Consider the following 19,162-nt stretch of genomic DNA (forward strand, 5'->3'; position numbering starts at 1 on the left):
TTTTTCAAAACCAACACAAACACTGAATAAGCCACAGCTTCCTGTATGAGGGCAGCGCACCAGAGTACAACGGTTTCCTGCTCTGATCTGTTAGGATATGTATATATTTTTTTTTATGTCGAACAAGAAAAAGCATGTTAAACAAATTAATATATACTTAATATTATCTTCATTATCTTTTTAATATTAGAGATCATTAATCAGTATTTTAATCCACGTTACAGTAACCAATGTACCATAACAGTATTCTGCTGTTCTATAGTGGGCGTTTCGCTTTGGAACAGAGACTCTGATTGGTAGTTCACATCTACATCTCTGCTCCTATTGGATGACCAGCGTACATTGGCAATGAGCGGAAGTCTTTCAGTGTGAGCGAGTGTGAGCCAGAGGGACAGAAAGAGGACTGGCCCGTTCAACAGAAGTGCCCCCTCAGGAAAAGTTGTCTGTGGGAATAGAGTCAGCGCTGGTTATCACCTCTAAACAAGCACGACAAGAATGGAGATCGAGAAAGAAGTTAAAAAGGTACGCTTACTGAACTGGTGCATGCTCCAGAAGTTTAGTTGCAGAAACATTCGGCAACGCCCTTAAAGGTAAAGCCACTGCCATTGTTAGACATGGCGAAACATTTTGGCATCACAACTGTCACATTCGAGGCCGGTCATTAAAAAACTTGGTTACATTTAGTTAGAAATAGGAAGTGGTCATTGATAGGAAGTAAAACATGGAAGGAAGATCCTGGATGTCCTTTGTTTGATAGAAACATGAATTGAATTCCTTGGCTTAATAGAGCCTCTAGATGTTCTTTTTCCAAACCGTAGACAAGCTGGAAGTTGTTATGAATATTGTTTCATTCCATAGATTCATTCATTTGTCTTATACGGTTGTCACTGCAACCATTGGGTTTCTTTCATCACTTATTGCAGCAATTCAAACACAAGCCAAGTTGTAATGGTACATTTAAAGTTTAGTTGTGGTAAAATATGTTTTGACATACAGTAATGTTACATGTACGGGACAAAAAAGAAGTGGGTTTTTGCAAGAGGTGATGTGAATATGTGAAGTTCCTCTACTTGACAGCTTATATTTTTAATTCAAAACTAAATTAAAAATTAATCATCATTTACATGTCACGCCAAAGTCACAAATATATATTTTGAAGAAAGTTCAAGACAAAGGATGATGACTGAAGTTGTCAAGCCTCTTACCATGCAAACTTACCATAAAAGAAGTTAATATGGCTTGTGCACTTTGTGTGATGTATGGAATTAATTAAATTTAAGCCTTTTTTTTTAACCTAAAATCTAGAAAACGAGATTTATCTGTACAGTGAATTCATAAACCATTCTAAATGATTCTTTCACAAATCTGACTCGATCTAGTTATACCAGTTAGCATCTTACTATAGTTTTGATGAATTAATAACAAATTATTTCAGCCTATTTCTCATGCAACGCTACTGTATGGCAGAAGATTTCACTTATATTGTACTATAATGTACTAGATCGTGATCGGAACACCCCTATCTTAAAGACTACATTTAATGGTGCTTTTACAGTGCTTTAGTACCCTTTTTGAAGCTAGAAAGTTGCAACCATCATTCAGATTCATTGCATGGAAAAAGCAGCCAACAAAAACATCCCAAAAGAAAAAAAGAAAAATCTTCCCTTTAAAAGAAATAAATATATTATATTGTATATGACATTTCCACACTTGCATGTAATTGCAACAACAACAAAAAAAGTGTAGTAATATTTGTGACCTGTGGCTGAGTGGTAGAGCAAAGGTCATGGGTTCAATTCCCAGGGAACGCATACTCATAAAAAATAAAATAAATGATGTATCACCTGAATGCTCTGTAAGTTGCTTTGTACAAAGGTGTCTGATAAATGTAAATATACTTCAAGAGTTTGTCAAGGGAATGATCAATAAATACTAAATTTGTAATGTCTGATCACATCTTTAAAATATGCAAAAATATTTTTTCATTCACTAAATATTTGTGAATGCTGCATAATTTTCACTCTGTATTGCACACTATGTTTTCAGTAGCTAGAGAAGGTACTGTATAAATATTACAGGTTTATGGACCGGAATACCACAGTGAACCTCATCGTCTTGTAGTTAAACTAACTTTTCAGATCTGGATTTTTTAAGCAGAAAAATGTTCTTCTTTAACACCGGAGATGTGCTACACCCTCCAGGCATTCTCCGTCTTGATAAGTACTTGACCTTATAAGGAATTCTTCCAGCTGAGGAGGTTTACTGTTGAGAACTGCTGAGACAGGATTGAGCTTTATAAAATAAATATTAGAATTTCTAGAGAAGGAGACTGATGTCAGATGTTTCATAAATTTATATTTTTTCACTTGAATTGTCTTGTAGAAATAGAAGGGTATTTTGAGAGCCATTCTTCTCCTTCCTTTAATTATGGAAATTATTGTCCTGCTTCAAAAAGACCATTTTTAAAGGCCCGTGGTTTTTGTATTAAATAGTACCTTCTATAAAGTTTTAAGAAGCGCTTGATCATGTAACAAAAGAGAATTCTTTAAAAAAAGAAAAGAAAACTTTCTTATGACATCAGCCTCTTAATGAATCTTGTCTGCTTGTCTTATGAAAAACAGACTCCAGAGAAATGCAACTTCACCTATGTTGGGTTTCACGAAGTTCGTGAACATGATTCATGATGGTGTCTTTGTTTTTTTAATATATATATATATATATATATATATATATATCGATTATTAGAAACCCAATATATTTTTATTTTGTTAACTAAAAATGCAAATCCCTCGTGAGATCTACTAGACAAATAAATAAATAATAAATAAAAAAACACCTTTGGTATATATAGCTATGCTACTTTCACAACCCTTCTGCCCAGTTTGGCAGAGTTTATTTGTTTATATATTTAAGCAGTTTATTTAGATTTAATATTTTATTTAATATTTATTGCTAAAAAATTCTATATTTGTTTAAGTCTTATATGATCACCCAAGACGGAACAAAAATACAGTAAAACAGTAATATTGTGAAATATTACAAATAATAATAAAAAAAAAATTAAATGATGGCAAAGCTACATTTTCAGCATCATTACTCCAGTCTTCAGTGTCTCACGATTCTAAGAAATCATTCTAATATGACGATTTTTGTTGTGATGCTTAGTAGTTAGTGGCATTTATTTGATAAATACTGAATAAAATTATGACTTTAGAAAAAAAAAATATATATATATATATATATATATATATATATATATATATATATATATATATATATATATATATATATATATATATATATATATATATATATATATATATATATATATATATATATATATATATATATATATATATATATATATATATATATATATATATAAATATAATTTTTTTTTTTTTTTTTTTTTTTTTGTGGAAAGGGCCATAGGGGGTCACCATTTAATTAAAATACAATCAATTCAAATGCTTTTTTAAAATTTCTGATGATTTGACCAACTCTTGTCTTTGATATGTGTTTGTGACTTAGGAAGCAGGATTTGCTCATGTGCCCTATTCTTTTACCAGATAACCCTGGGCCATGAAATTGGAGCCGGAGCTGCCTGTCTGAAATGCAAGGACAAGTGTGAAGGCTTTGAGCTTCATTTCTGGCGGTTTGTGCTTGCTTCCTTCCTACATATGTGTTAACGTTCATGCATGTGGTTTATTCATTACGAAAAATGTCTAATCATGTTGCGCCATCATTGATTTGACTTCTCTGTTTTTATTCGTCTTGACAAGCTCACCAACATGCAATACCATATATCTAGCAAAAAATTGTCTCACCAAAAGAGCTCTGGCCTTTAGCTGCACTCTGTTGGTTTTCCTGAAGTGAGAACTGTGCCAGAGCTCTATCACTGCAGCCGTGGTGTGTGCCATTCCCAATCACTCTCGTGGGGTTCCAGGAATTCTTTGAATGAAAAGACGTCAGTGTGGATAGATACAGGTCACTGGATGCAGAGCCAGAGACTTCATCTTTGTTTTTGATCCAGGAAAGGGCGACTAGCCATCCAGTGTCTGAACAGAATGAGTGAGATTGAAATGAGTGGGGTTTCAATGGAGACTTGTTTACTTCATCGAATTAAAATGCATCTCACAATTTTGAGTTATAATTGTCATATATACCTCACAATTGTGAGGGGAAAAAAGTCAGACTTGTAAGACAAACTCGTAGTTGTAAGGGGGAAAAAAGCAAGAATTATGAAATAAAATGTTGCAGTTTTCTTTATTTATTTATGTTTAATCTGTGGAATCTGTGTTCAATTGTGTGAAAAAAAAAAGAAGAAGTTCATATTTGCAAGATAAACTGAGCATTTTCTTTTCTTCCCTAATAATGTTAGTCAGGTTTCTTGAACCAAAAATTCATAATTTAAGTCATTTTTATTACCTTTTTCTCCTATCTTACTGACTATGCATTCACAATGCAAGCAACAAAGTATTACTGAAGCATTCATTTTTCATTTCAAATTATCAGCGGGGTCTACCTTTTATTTGTTTTGGGGGTTTTCATGACATGTCCCATATAGACCTTGAAGTCTTTTATCTTATCTCAAACTTTTTACAGCTCTCATTGAATGCAACCCAATGTGGTTTTAGTTTTGTTTTTTGTTTTTTATGTTCTAGAAATGCACATAAAGAATCATGGCGAAAGTATGTCAGTATTTAGCCCACAGTTGTGCTTTTCCAAGTAATTGCAGAATGTCTGTGCATGTCTTAACTTGACATGTGCACAGCAATCCAAACTAATGTTGTCATGAGACTCACAAAACAGCCATAACTCATCCTACAGTCAAGATATGCTCCTCTCATTCACTGATAATCAATTGAGCTTTTAAAGGACAATTAATAAGTTAACAACCAAACCAAGCAAAAAAAAGCTTTTCATACACTATCGTTCAAAAGTTTGGACTCTCTCATGCTGCATTTATTTGATCAGAAAGACAGTAAAAACAGTAACGGATTATGTCAAATGTTGAAAACATCTGTGCTGCTTAATACACTATTTTTACAGAAACATTTTTTAGGATTGTTGATGAATTTAAAGTTTAGTAGAACAGTGTTTATGTTGAAATAGAAATGCTTTCTAACAATATTAATCAGTAGTCATTTAGTTTTATTCAAGTTATTAAATTAAAATGTGACACTGGTAGTGTATGGTTTAAAGTGTTTCATTTCCTTTGTCATCCCTTTTAACAGAAAGATTTGTCGAAACTGCAAGTGTGGTGTTGAAGACCATGACGTGCAGCTCGAGTCTGAGGAGAATAAGAAGGTGGGGAAGCTTTTTGAGGACACCAAGTACACAGGCCTCATTGCCAAGCTGAAGAGAGATGGCATCCCGTCTTATAAAGGCAACCAAGTCACCATCTGCCTCCCGGAAGCCACCATCAGCACTGCTACTCCTGTTCCTGCTGCTTCCTTTATCCCCGGGTCCAGCCAGACCTCCATCCCCAGTGCTCATTCTGCTCCTTCCCAGCCTGCTGGTGCCACTGCTGCCCCGGGGGCTGCAGTTCACTCCCCTTCTGCTGCGCCTGCAACAAGCCGTACTGCTGCCCCAGGATCAGGCCGTACAGCTGCATCAGCGCCAGGCCATAGTGTGGTTTCATCTGCAGCCATCCCAGCCAAAGTCCCTGTTGCTGCCACTACTGTTGTCCCAACCCCCACCCCATTGCCTGCCAAAACAGATGTGGTGAAGTCTGTTACCTATGAATGGGCTCCACCTGGGGTCAACCAAAGCTTGGTATGTTCTATTATATATAATTGTATTTTTAAATTATTATTTAAGTGAGTTTTTTTTCTGAATTTATGGTGAATTTATGGTTATGAGGGTGAAGTTTTTAAATGTACTGTATTATACTTGGATCCACTAGGGGTCACTACTCTCCACTTAATGTTTTCAGAATAAAAAATGCACAAGGTTTTTTTTTTTTATTTGCCTACATTGTTTTTCCTGTTAACGTTGTGTTACAAAAAATATTTAATTAATTGTTATACAATTTTAAATAGTTTCTGTAAAATATACTGTGCATATATATATATATGCATAGTAAACTTTACCAATTTAATTTAAAATGTAACATTTAAAGAATATTTTTTGTGTATATATATGTATGTTTCTGTGTGTATGCATATCTGCGTGAAAGAAATATGAAATATGAAAGTATGTCATTTTCTCTCCATTTCAGTATGACTTTGTAATTTATATTTTACTGTTCAGTTTCACTCAAATATACATCACATTACAGAAGTTAAATTTCATATTTACCAGAAAAACGTGATTTCTATGCTCTCAGGCTCTGCGATACATGGAGCTTCTGCCTCCGGAGCGGCGGCCCATTGCTGGTACGGCAGGAGCAGATTACCGTAAGAAACAGATGGCTAAACAGCTTCCTGACCATGACCAAGACCCTGAGCGCTGCCACGAACTCTCGCCCGGTGAGGTTAAGCAGATGCAGCAGTATGTCCGCAAGTACAAGGACGAGGCGCTGGGCATGGGTGACATCACCCTGCCAGAAGAGATGGGACAACAGGCAGGTAGGGCTGGAGAAAGTGGTCCACGAGGCCTCGGGGCAGGAGGGAAGCCTGGTGCTGGAACAACGGGGACACCAGGAGACAAAGGTGATGCTGTTGCTACAATGGGAAAAGTTGGCACCCCAGGGGCTGCTGGGATTTCACCTGCTGGACCTGTTGGTAACTTCGTAAGTATGCCATTCCTATATACCTGTTTTGTTGAATGCCATTTTATTTAAGGAATGTAGAAATACTATTAAGTGATGATAAATAGAATAAAAAAATAAAAATGTGGGCTGGTAAGTTGTGAATTGACAAGATTGTCATGGATTCATTTTACTACTAAATACAAATAGCTTTTGTAACCTTTCAATTTCATTATCCCTTTTATATCAAAATGACTCTCAATCTAATTTATAGGCATTTAAATGTCACCATCTATTGATGAAAAATCTCCTTTGGAGCTGTTGAGCTGCAGTATTTATCTCCACCACATGTGCTCTACAGGAGCGTTCTCCAGCGCTTATCTCCGGATTCACTTGATTAACCTAAGAGCAGTTCAGATTCTGCCAAGCCTGTGTTAGTCAGGCAGCTGGAATGAACGTTATGTTCTTCCAGAGATCTTCATAAATTACCACACTTAGTCCCTGTGGTTATGTTCAAGCTCGGGTGGATTTTTCCTAAATCTATTGTAAGCATCTGAAACCTCATGATGGAAACACATGTATGCCATCAGCTCAATGTTTTTGCCTTTTTTAAACAAGATAGTTTACCCAAAAATGGTCATTGTGTCATTGTTTGCTCACCCTCATGTTGTTCCAAACCTGTCCAACCTTTTTCACTGGAACACAAAAGGAAAACTGAAACAATCTTTACCAGCTCTTTTTCTTAGAACAGCATGTCATTGCAATCACATTAGTCAAACTCCGTAAAGCACCCTAAATGTAATCCATACAATTAATTTACTATAAAAATTCCAAGTCTTCTTAATTCAAAAAACAACTTTTGGATGAAAAAAAATGAAATTGTTGTTATTTAATTAAAATCTGTCCCACTGCTACATCTTTCCATTCATATATACCAAAAACAAGTGATTGCATATGAAGTCATAAATAGGAGAAATAGTCTTAATTATGTGAAATAATCTCATTGTGACATACTGTATAAAGTTTAAAATACGAGAAATCAGTTATATGTGAAATAGTTGCATTATAGCATGTAAAGACGTTAATATGACAAAAATCGAATTGTATGAAAATGTGATAATTACGAGATATAAAGTCATAATGTGAGAAATAAAGATATAAAAATGAGAGATAACATGATAAATATGAGAAGTCGTTATTCAAAAGTCGAGTTGAGATATAAAGGCATAGATGCCAGAAATAATGTCATAGTTATGAGATATAATAACATTATAAATTACATTTATGCATTTACCAGACGAAAATCGACTTAGTGCATTCAGGCTAGCATTTTTACCTAACATGTGTTCTCTGGGAATTGAACCCACAACCTTGCGCTGCTAACGCAATGCTCTACCACTTGAGCTACGGGAACTATGTGAGAACTATGAGAGATAGTTGTATTGTAAGTTATGAAATCAGAATTAGAGGCAAGAAATAGTTACAATGTGTGATATGAAGACATTTTGGGTGTATTCCTTAAACTTTGTACACTATTTCCTATTCATGTTTGCTGAGTCTTACTCCACCTGGGCTGATGAATTATTGAAGTGAACCGTCTCTGGTTTTGTTCATTAAAACCAACCTGCCCCCACAGTGTTTTTCATTGCTGTTTCTGCCAAGCTGAACTCCTCACCACATCTCCTCCTACAGTCATGTCACCGCTGCCAGCTGCCCATGAAGCAGGGAGCGCCGGCGGTGTACGCAGAGCGGGCAGGCTACGATAAACTCTGGCACCCGGGGTGCTTTGTGTGCTATACCTGCACCGAGCTCCTGGTGGACATGATCTATTTCTGGAAGAAGGGTCAGCTGTACTGCGGCCGCCATTATGGAGACAGTGAAAAGCCTCGATGTGGAGGTTGCGACGAGGTGAGTGGAAACAAATGAGTTAGTGTCATAAATTTGCTTAGTGATCTAGAAATAGTGCAGGGACTAAATCATACCTTGTTTCAAAAACCTAGAAACTTTGATTATTTCCAGGTTTAAATGAATTTGAATGTCATCTCAGATGTTCTCAGATGTTAAAATCTCAAGCAATCTTAGTAAAATAATGAATGTTTTTTTGTCGAATGTTGTTAAATTGCTTTTAACACACCATAAGATTTAAAGCACAATACTGATGGGGAAGTTTGTGTGTGTGTGTGTTTGTGTGTGGTCTCCAGCTCATCTTCAGTAATGAGTACACTCAGGCTGAGGGCCAAAATTGGCACCTGAAGCACTTCTGCTGTTATGACTGCGACTGTGTGCTGGCTGGAGAGACGTACGTCATGGAGAATGAGAAGCCTGTTTGCAAACCCTGCTACATGAAGATCCACGCTGTGGTAAAGAGGAGAAACTCCTTCCTTTTCTTCCTCTCTCTGCTCTATCCAATACAAAGATTACTGTGACTGTGAGATTTATTTAGGCCAGGGCCATCAACTGAAGGATTTTTTAGCGTCTTATTTTTCATTTTGTGTTTAGTTTTGTTAATAAGCCATATTGGGAGAAATAAAAGTATACAAATGTGATGTTTAATGTAAAGTAAACATTGCATCAAGATCTACTCATAAATACAAGAAATAAAATGTGAGAAATAAAGTTGTGAGAGCATAAATACAGTAAGTGAGAAATAAGGTCATAAATACAAGAAACATGTTTTGTTGTATTGTGAGAAATAATATTATAGAAATTAAACCTATAATGTCAAGAAAATTCAGTATGCAAAAGTTGCATTGTGATTCAGAATTATTAGAATTAAAGTTTAAATTACACAAACATACACATGCATGTAAAAAGATATAAAGAAAAAATTTGAAAAATAAAGTTATATGTAGGAAATAATCATGGGATATAAAATTTAGCAAGTAGCATGCATTATGAGATGGGGTCAGTATGCAAAAGTTGCATTGTGATATAAAATTCATAATTATGATAAAGTCAACATTATGAGATTATAAAGTCATTGTGGGAAATACAGTTATAGATATGAGGAATACAATTTTAATATTCAGATACAAGAGGTACAGTCGTAATTATGCAAAGTAGTCTTAAGATATAAAGTCATAAATACAAGAAATATACTGGCTTTTTTACTACTTTCAAGAGTATCTTTCTATATTTTAGATATTTATTTGAATATCCTTCATTGAAATTAATATAGAACTATTGTAACCATGTTTTTTTTTTATATGCATGCACATTTAGATTTTCATCCTGCTGTTTACTCACACATTTTGCTTGCAAATGTTGTACATTTCTTGTAATTCCCGAGCAAATTAAGGCATTTTAGGATTACTATTATCAGCACCTGCAACATGATGCCATGCATTGCGACACATTTCATAACCATTTAATGGTGCCCGGGCACTTCAGACAACTGAAACATTCAGCAACCCATCATGCTGTCCGAGTATCTTTCATGTCACGCCTAAATGGAAGTGAATTCCTGCTAAGCCTGGGCTATTAAAGCTAACAGGTTCAGCATGTGTTCGTCAGCAGGTGAAGGAGATTTAGGAAGTGCCGGTGACATGATAATCAGAGGACAGGGAGGGAGGAAGCGCTCTTAATGGAGTCACCACCGATCTCTCTCAATGCCTGCCTGTCCTGTGACGCACAGCTCTTATGACTCATCTGTCAGACATTCAAATAGAGCAGATACACTTTATATTAATATGATATTAAGAATAATTATTGACATACACTGGGTTTATTGTGCCTGTCACAGATGTGTTCTACTACTTCCTGGGAATTGATCTGTATTCCTCTGTGTTCACAGTGTTGTGTGGCCTGTCAGAACCCCATCGAGCCTGAAGCTCAGCGTGTGTCGTACGGGGAGCACCACTGGCACGCCGAACCCCAGTGCTTCCAGTGCTCCTGCTGCTCCAAGTGCCTCGTGGGCCAGCGCTTCATGGCCATGCAGGGCATGCTGCTGTGCTCCATGGAGTGCAAGAAGAAGATCATGGCCTCCTGAAGGAATATCTAGGATCCATTTTTTAGGAAAGTGCCTAGAGCACCGCAAGCTTATTTCTCCCTATTGCATTTCACAAATATATACTGCCATCATTTTGAGTAAATAATGTATTTGTATGACCAAAGAAAATTTTCAATGTTTTCCAAGTGCTTGTTTTTGTATGAGTTTGGGGAAATAATAAGCAATACAGAGGAGCAGCAAATGGTGGCCCAAAGTAATCAGTGTTGTCAATGTGACTGTCTTTAATATTAATGATTTGGTATTAATAAACAGAAGCAATGATGGCTTTTGTTCTTCGGCTACTGAAAAATCAATATTGCTCTCATATTTTGCATCTCTTTCTTATGTCTAAAATTGCACTTTATTTTTTTCCCATAGCTTTCACTTTGTAATCCAATAAATGTTTTGCAGTAATATGAATGGATGTTTTCCCCCATGTTTCCACTTCAACTATGTATCCAAATATTCATTGTTGTTGTGACGTACAAGTTCGGGATCTCAAGGGAGAGGTGTTACGTTCGTGTTAATGTCTTGTCTGTTTCACATAATTGAAAAATTCCAATCCAGGCCAGCACTTTTAGGGAAAAGTCAGCTCTCCGCGTGTTGTCTTAATTACACTTAGCTGTGGAAACTGGGCACAATTCAAGGAAGCCCGGTTCTATTGTCTCTAATGGTGGCGAATGCAAGACCGTGCCGTCATTTCCTCCCATCGTAACTGTCTGCAGTCACACGAGGGGCTCGGCTGGTTCACCTCCCCTCACCTCACACAACACTAGCCTGGATTTTTCCAGGAGGAGGAATTTTATCCTTCAATGTCAGGAATTTATTTACATGTTGCTTTCCCTGCCAAACACAAAGCACACTTACTTATGCGCTTGCCTCCATTGCACTTGTTTTCCCCATTATCACTAACAGTGTGAGAGAGATGATCTGTTGATATGTAGCTCCCTGGGGCGAACAAACCCAGATGCAAAGTGTTGCTGCTGTTTAGCGAAACTAGCACAGGCCCCAAACATGAAGAGTCAAGACAGGCCAGGGAAATGATCCAAATCCCCTGGAGGAACCTACTGGTGACAGCAAAAATGTGACAAACAGGATCCTGGAAGTATACTCGTTACTCACAAAACTGCTGGGATTGTTCAGTACAGACGCTTGAAAAATAACAGTGTTGAAAAATAGGATGTCAGGGATCTATGTAATTATTCGGGCTAACTGACTTTTCGGCCTTCGTTTTGAAGTGTTTGTTTTGCCAGACCCTCTGCTCATCGTGGTCATGTTTATCTGGCCTTTAGCTGAGAAAAATGTTCTTGGATAAGCATCAACTAAATTGGTTTTATTGTGTAGTGTAATATAAACCATGTTATTGTAAGATAATCTGGCGTTAGCACATTATAACCGGGCCCATGGCCACATATATCAGATAATAGAGAGATTGTTCGATGATTAGATAGAAAAATAAACAAACTAGAAAGAAAAATAAGAGATAATCCGCTAGATACATACAGTAGTGTAGATAGTGTAGCTGATAGATACAAAGAAAGTCAGCTGCAAAGATGGTATCATAGATTGACGGAAATTTAGATAGTATTGATAGAAAGCTTGTCAGATATTTATGATTTTATATATGGAGGATTTACATTTTGTATTTAGTGATTCACGTTGCATCAGTGCCTGTTGTAGACGCTACGATGTAGTTTCTGCTGGGACCATTAGTTTTAGCCGCAAGTTGAGGTGCTCCTGCAGGAGGCGCTCTTCCACATTCTATATGTTTCTGCACAGCACAAGGCTTCATTATTTTGTTTATAGCAACGTGCAGCTGACACCATCGCTCGTGTATGGCAAGCCTCTCACGATGATTTGTTTTTATTTATTTTTTTTTGTACGGATGGTACGACACCATTGCTGGTTTTTGGAACAATTTTTTTTGTCGGCCAAGTCTATAGGGCTGATTAGAGGTTTAAATAACATCCTTATCAACCTATAATTTCCCTATTTGGGAAATGTGTGGTTAGGTTTATGGCTATGCTTCTGTAAGAAAGAATATTGTCAAAGAAACTTTGTTCATCCCAAGTTCTTTGACTTGTAGTTGTACTTTGTTTGGAAATGATCCGATAGCATGAGACTTGCCCAGATGCTCCAGGTAAGTGTTATAGGAATGTGAATAATACAAGAAGATAAATGCCAGCTGTCTCACTGACTGATAAGCTTCTCCAACAACATTCCTCTTAAAAAAGAGAAAACAAGAGAGAGTTTGACACTTTACAGTGACGGAAACAGAAGGAACTGAAGTGCTGGCTGCCAGAAAGGGCCTGACACTCTTTTCCAGTCACTTCAGTAATGTTTGCTCTGCTATAAAACCCTCATATGACCACCTCTTTTCACATCTAAATCCTGAATATTGCTGAATAATTTTTTTAGGGCTGACATTTTTTTTACACAAATTTCATGATTCAAATCGATTTGGAGAGTTGATAATGATTCATTTTGATAAATCAGGTAGGCCTACATTATGTACGTTTTTCTCAAGGAGAAAGATTTCTTAACTAATGCTGTAAACTGCACAGGTAACCCTGACAGTTGGTACATTACTATAGCATTAAAGATTAAAATGAACAAATCATTGTCAAATGGCTTTTAATGTACACCCATGATATTTTAAATTATTTTTATGTCTTACCAGTCGATACACTGATCGACCGATTAGATGAGATTTGATATTTCGGTACATTGTAGGCTACTTTATCATTCAACATAATTTATTATGTTTATTCATGGTTCTTTCGTGCTGTATTTAGTAGTAAAGAGAAAGAGATGCTTTGTTTGATGATTTCTCACTTCACATTAAAGTATTAATACATTTCGTAATTAAATTAACAGAATATTAAAAAATTAGACTTTTTCATATAAAAAATAACAAAGCTCAAGCGATTTGTTGGATGGCATACTACGAATTAAACTTAGTGAAGTTTTGTTTATGCATCAACTGAAAAAAACATGACTAAATGATCGATTCTTGGGTTTTAAGAATTGAGACTGATATTTTTAAACCAGTCCTGATGTTTTTGCACATGGTGTGCTCAGTTCCCTGTTGAAAAAAACAGCATATGTTATGTATGTTTTGAAGCATGGCTGCTGGTTTAAGCTGGTCCTTAGCAGGTCATTAGCTGGTTTATGCTAGTTGCTTAGGACCATCTTAAACCAGCTCAAACCAGAGCCATGCTTCAAAACATACCTAACCAACATATGCTGTTTTTTTTGTTGAAGCAGATGAGATCGGTTTCACCCAAGTTTTCAGGTGTACTCCGTCATCTAGACATGCTCATACTAACTTTGGGCAAGCAAATAAAGCAAATCCCTGACACAGCCCAAATGGTCTTTAAATCATATCTGCGGTTGGCTTTGTGTTCTTTCGCCCCTCTTTTGTGCTTTTGTCGATCTTGTACACTCCTCCTTTTCCTGCCTTTTTCACTGTGTGTCAGTTCAAATATGATATTAAATGAGCTCTCCACACCCAATGTTTGATGTTCTTACTCACTCTATCTATTTCTCTCCCGTTGTGTTCTTTATTTCTCTCTAGGGAATGAATATTGTGAAGCCCCACCCAGAGAATGTAGCTCTCCCCAAACATAGCTGAAGAGTCATGTGGTATCCAGATTCCACTAAGAACATTTAAGATATTAGTTCAACTTATTATTCACTGGGAGTGTTTTTCTCTGGCATGATGACTATTTATTTTGTTACATTGTCTCAAAATGAACCAATTTGTTCAAAAATTCCGATTAATTCAGAAATGAAGTGTTTGGGTTCCAAAAATAACAATATTGCAACCAATAATGTACGTCGCTCAATTTCAAATACTTGTTTTTTATATTACTCATTGAACCTGCTCAGAAGTTCTTGAGTAAATGTCTTAATTTGTTTGCTTTGCAGATGTCATTATGTTTGATATTTTAAACCTGGCTTAAGTATCTAAATACTTTTTGGGGCCACTGTATTTAGAAAAGCAGTGGTAGTCACTTTCAAATTGATTGCCTTTTGTCCGTGTGGGACCTTTTAAGGTGTTTAGTTCTAACAAATCTAAAGTCAAGAAAGATGGGTCACAGATCAAAGATAGAGATTTTACAAAGTACATAAGTGGACTTCATACTACTTAAGTCAAGAATGCAGAGAATCTACAGATCAATGAAAGATGATAATGATTATTCCAGTACATTCTTGCTGCATTGTGTTACTGCTGGACATGAAGTTTATTCAACAGTGTTTGACACAGATTTGAAGGGCCCAATTAACCACGGGCTCTCCAGGTTCAGTTTGCATAGCCTAGAAACTGCCTTAGTTTCCTGCCTTTGTACACTGTCTCATTTCCCCTACTTCACCTTGGAAAAACCTAGCAGAGGCAAACACAATCCATCAGTGCTCAGCCATTTCAACACCTCAGAAACACACCAGTTTGACCAAGAAAAGTGAATATTCTAGTGAGGCTCTAAACTACTTTGTACAAGTCACTCTCAAGGACATGAACGCCAGAAAACATCCAGTTAACACATTTAACAGATCCTCTGTTGTTTGATTCTTCTCCCACATCTCCATTGTTTACATCTATCACTTTTTTTTAGTTAAAACATACTTACAGTGACAAGTTAGAGGGTGTTTTAAAATTGTTTTCACCATCCACTCTATAGCTTTTATTGAAAAAAGAGCCTAGAAAAGCGGCATGCAAGTCTGAGTTTCTTACTCTTTCACTTTATCTTACAATCTTCAAAGTGCCAGTGGCATTGAGTAACCAAATACATACCAAGTTATGCAGTGCATTATGGGTAATACTGTTTTCTTGTGTTATCCAGCCCTGATCCACCCAGAAGAGGACCATCCTATTACCTCATCAACTGTCTCAACACACAATAAAGTAGATAAGGCTGTAAAACTCTTTTTTTCTAACTGGATCATATATATACAGTACTTTGTTGACTGGCCTACAGCTCTTTGTTGTCTGCATGTGTTTTATAGTATTTCATTCTGATATGCTGTACTTTGCAATAATTATGATGCACATTGACTGAAGCACTTAACCTTTACATGAATAAGAATGAAACACCACACTTAACATGATTTTACTGTAGAGAGATAAGAAGCCTTAAAAGCTGTGCTCTGGATTTAGTAAGCTATTGGAGAAAATGTTTAAGAGCCAATAAAGTCTCCCACAGAAATATTTGACTACCATATTTAGGCATGAAAATCAAGAGCTGCTTTTTATCTGTCATCTTTTTGCAGCAAAAGGTTTACTTGAGTTTAATGTGGTTTAAATAAGGTGGTGAGGTGGCAAGGTTAAACGCTTTATCTTCTCTTAAAAGCGGTGCAGAAAGCAGGGGATCCCTCTTCATGAATAGTGCTGATGTCACTGAGTCTCACGTCTCTGCGAAGGAGAAGTACTGAGGTGAGAATGTGAGGGGTCAAAATCTGGTTCTTGTAACGTTTCAGATCTTTTTTTTTTTTTTTTTCAGATCTCCATCGGCTTTTTCCACCCATCCATCTTTCAGATGAAAGAGAAAAGTGGATATTTGACATGTGACATCAGAAGTGAGACGGTACGTCTCTCCATTCCCGTACTGCGTGGTACATTCCACTGGTGGGTGACACAGAAATGTCAGAATTAGCCCAATTCTTAGCCTTTAACATTTGACCTTTGACACTCGTCAGGTCCATATCTGTCATGAAATTTTCTTTGATGAGACATTTTCTAGCAAAAACCAATATTCATAGTTTTTCTTTTAAAAAGAGTGTCCAATAGTTGAGCACAAGTTAATAAAAGCATTTAATATGCTGTTTGCTGATGTTACAGAGCTGATTAAAGATCTGTTCACAATTTAGTAACCATAACAATAAAGATATAGCCCACATCATAACTAATGATAACAGCACAGACAAACAATATTATTGGGATTACTATGAGCTGATGAATGATTAAAAAAAACTGACAACCAGTCGTATTTAAAGAGCTTGAGCATTTAAAGTGGACATTAAAGAAAAAAAATCAATCTTCACGTTACTCTTTTTTCCCAACTATCTGTCAAGCTCCAAAAATAACTATTGAACTGTTGCTGTGTGGAAAAGAGCTGCATGAAAATGATTTCACTGAGGAAAGAACATCAAATATATTTGGAATGACATGAGTATGAGAATGTGATGATAGATGATTTTCATTTTTGGATGACCAGTGGTGAGGTATTTGAATCGATTTGGCCTGCTCTCTGTTTGATTGCTAATAAGCATTTAGCATTATTTCATGGCCATGCTTGGCTTGTCTTGCCATTATACAACACAATCATTTCCCTTCCCCTGAGACTGATTCCATAGAGAGCTGGTCCATGCTTGCTGAAAGAATGCACCTCATGGAATGCCGGTCTTTGTATCACTGTAACTTTAGAGCCAAGTATCATAAACAATACGAACTGTCACAGGCTTGTTTGGATGTTACTTAGTTGCACCTCCTTAGCTTTGAAACACAAAGACTTTGAGGATTTGAGCTGTATTGAATTAGAGGGATAAGATAGTGTAAAAGCAGCAATGCTCTCATGATTTGCCATCTCTTTTCTATATCCAAACCTGACATTGGAGGCATTCATGTTTCTGCATCATTTCTGCTCTTTTGATTGCCTTGGTTTACCAGGCATCAATGTTGTTAAAGTCTATACATATAAACATTCTTTATATTTCCTCATCCAATTTACTGAAACTGAATACCATTTATTCCATGGAATTCATTGGTAACAGCATGTCCTAATGTTTTCACAAACATGATGTACTGATAAGTCTGTGGCTCTGGAATTCTTAGTGTATGAGGCAATGGAGTAAATGCAGAAATGTATGCGGCGAACATTTCACCTGGAGTCTTTGATTCCTCGCTGGGACTCCCAGTGTAAGGTGATCAGGCAGGTTATGCTAATAGCTTTTGTACATTTACATGAATTGCTGTGAAACAAAATCATATGCAGTGTTAATGTAATATTCGCTATCCTGTTTTGCATCTTCTCAGAAACCTCCAGTGCTCACTAGTTTGTGACATTTTATTTCTTTCAACTCGAAGTTATGCATACTGTGCATTGTTTTGCTAGAGTTGCTATAACCTCCCAAGATGTTTGTCATGCTAACACATTGAACTAACTTCATCACAACACAACAGCTTGCAGTCAAGTCGTTGTGCAGATCAAAGCTTTTAATGCAACTTAAATTTGATATTGAAATAAACATATAAGAGGGACTCTGTCTTGTATTCTAATGAGCGCAGTGTTTTGCCCCCAACTCATGCATTGGTTTCAGATCATAAATCTGATAGCACTGAAATAAAGAGGATACTGTTTATATAAAACGCCTCCTCAAACAACAGCACCAGTTTATTCCCTTTGCCATGCCAACGCTTTGGTAAACGACAACAGTGTGGAAAGATTAACAGTTGTGCAAAGTGGGTTCACCGGGCACAGAAAAAATAGGCTGAAGATCCATCTTTCTCCACATTGTACATGGAAAACTATAGATCCGAATGACTTCTTAGTCGTTTGAGGAGAATCCTGCATCATGTGGAAGGAGTTTCCCAGCCTCACCTCTCTCCCAGACAGCATGGGTGGGTTCAGTTGCTCTCTAATGACAATAAATATTGAGCAAGCCATGCTTTACCCAATTTCTTTAGCTAATCTTTCTTGTTTTATTCCCTCTTGTCTGTTTCTCTTTCTCATTGCTGCAGTCTAAACTGAACACACACATGGATCTTTCACACCACTTCTGGAAAATTCCTCTCCCCTCCATCTTTGCTTTAGGGAGGATACGCTCATTTAGCTCCCACTTATATCTGTGTGCCTGCCCTCACGTAGGTTGTTCACCCTGTGGGCAGCTGTGGACTGATGGGTGTGCCAGGGCAGGGTTTTTTCAATGAGATTCTTCCCTACACAGTTAAGGGACACTACTGCTCATACGATTAGGAAAGGCAAGTTAGCACATTTTATACACAATGGTAATTCAAAGTGCTTTTTTGTGTGAAATACTAAGAATCAAATAAAATGCTTTGCATTTAGTTGGATGAGACTTAAATAACATGTAAATTACATTGGCCTCAAAAAGTAGACACTTTTTGTAAAACGCAAATGTTTCGAAGAATGTTTTAACTGCACATAATGAATGCTTTCCTGAAACCTGAAACATTTTTCTGATTATGTTTTGTGTTTCACATAAGAAAGCAGGTCATACAGCTTTGTAAAGACTCAGTGTGAGTAAATTATTCCAGAGTTTTCATTTTTGTGTGAACTATACCTTTAAACCTCAAGTATTTCTCCCTTATAACCCAAAATGCTCCATCTTCTTGGCCTCCAGAGTTCAGTCAAAGCCGGTTATCATTCAAACAGAAATATCAGTGGCCAAGACCCTGTTTTCTGCCAAACATTTGGAATCTTTCCATCAAATAAATTTAGCAACTCACAATGAACTCCAAG

The 19,162-nt window shown here is 36.6% G+C and overlaps 1 protein-coding gene across 1 annotated transcript; it reads left to right on the forward strand.

Annotated features, from left to right (window-relative positions):
• The first annotated feature begins 345 nt into the window (after nucleotides 1-345).
• Nucleotides 346-11,102, forward strand: LOC113066754 (testin-like). The gene is made up of 7 exons (XM_026238769.1): nucleotides 346-522; nucleotides 3,570-3,655; nucleotides 5,238-5,778; nucleotides 6,332-6,736; nucleotides 8,387-8,602; nucleotides 8,896-9,054; nucleotides 10,488-11,102. Exons 1-7 carry the CDS (start codon nucleotides 496-498, stop codon nucleotides 10,680-10,682), a joined length of 1,629 nt encoding a protein of 542 aa, XP_026094554.1. The 5' UTR covers nucleotides 346-495; the 3' UTR covers nucleotides 10,683-11,102.
• Nucleotides 11,103-19,162: the final 8,060 nt, after the last annotated feature.

Source organism: Carassius auratus, chromosome 50 (assembly GCF_003368295.1).
Source record: "Carassius auratus strain Wakin chromosome 50, ASM336829v1, whole genome shotgun sequence".
Lineage (NCBI taxonomy): Eukaryota > Metazoa > Chordata > Actinopteri > Cypriniformes > Cyprinidae > Carassius > Carassius auratus.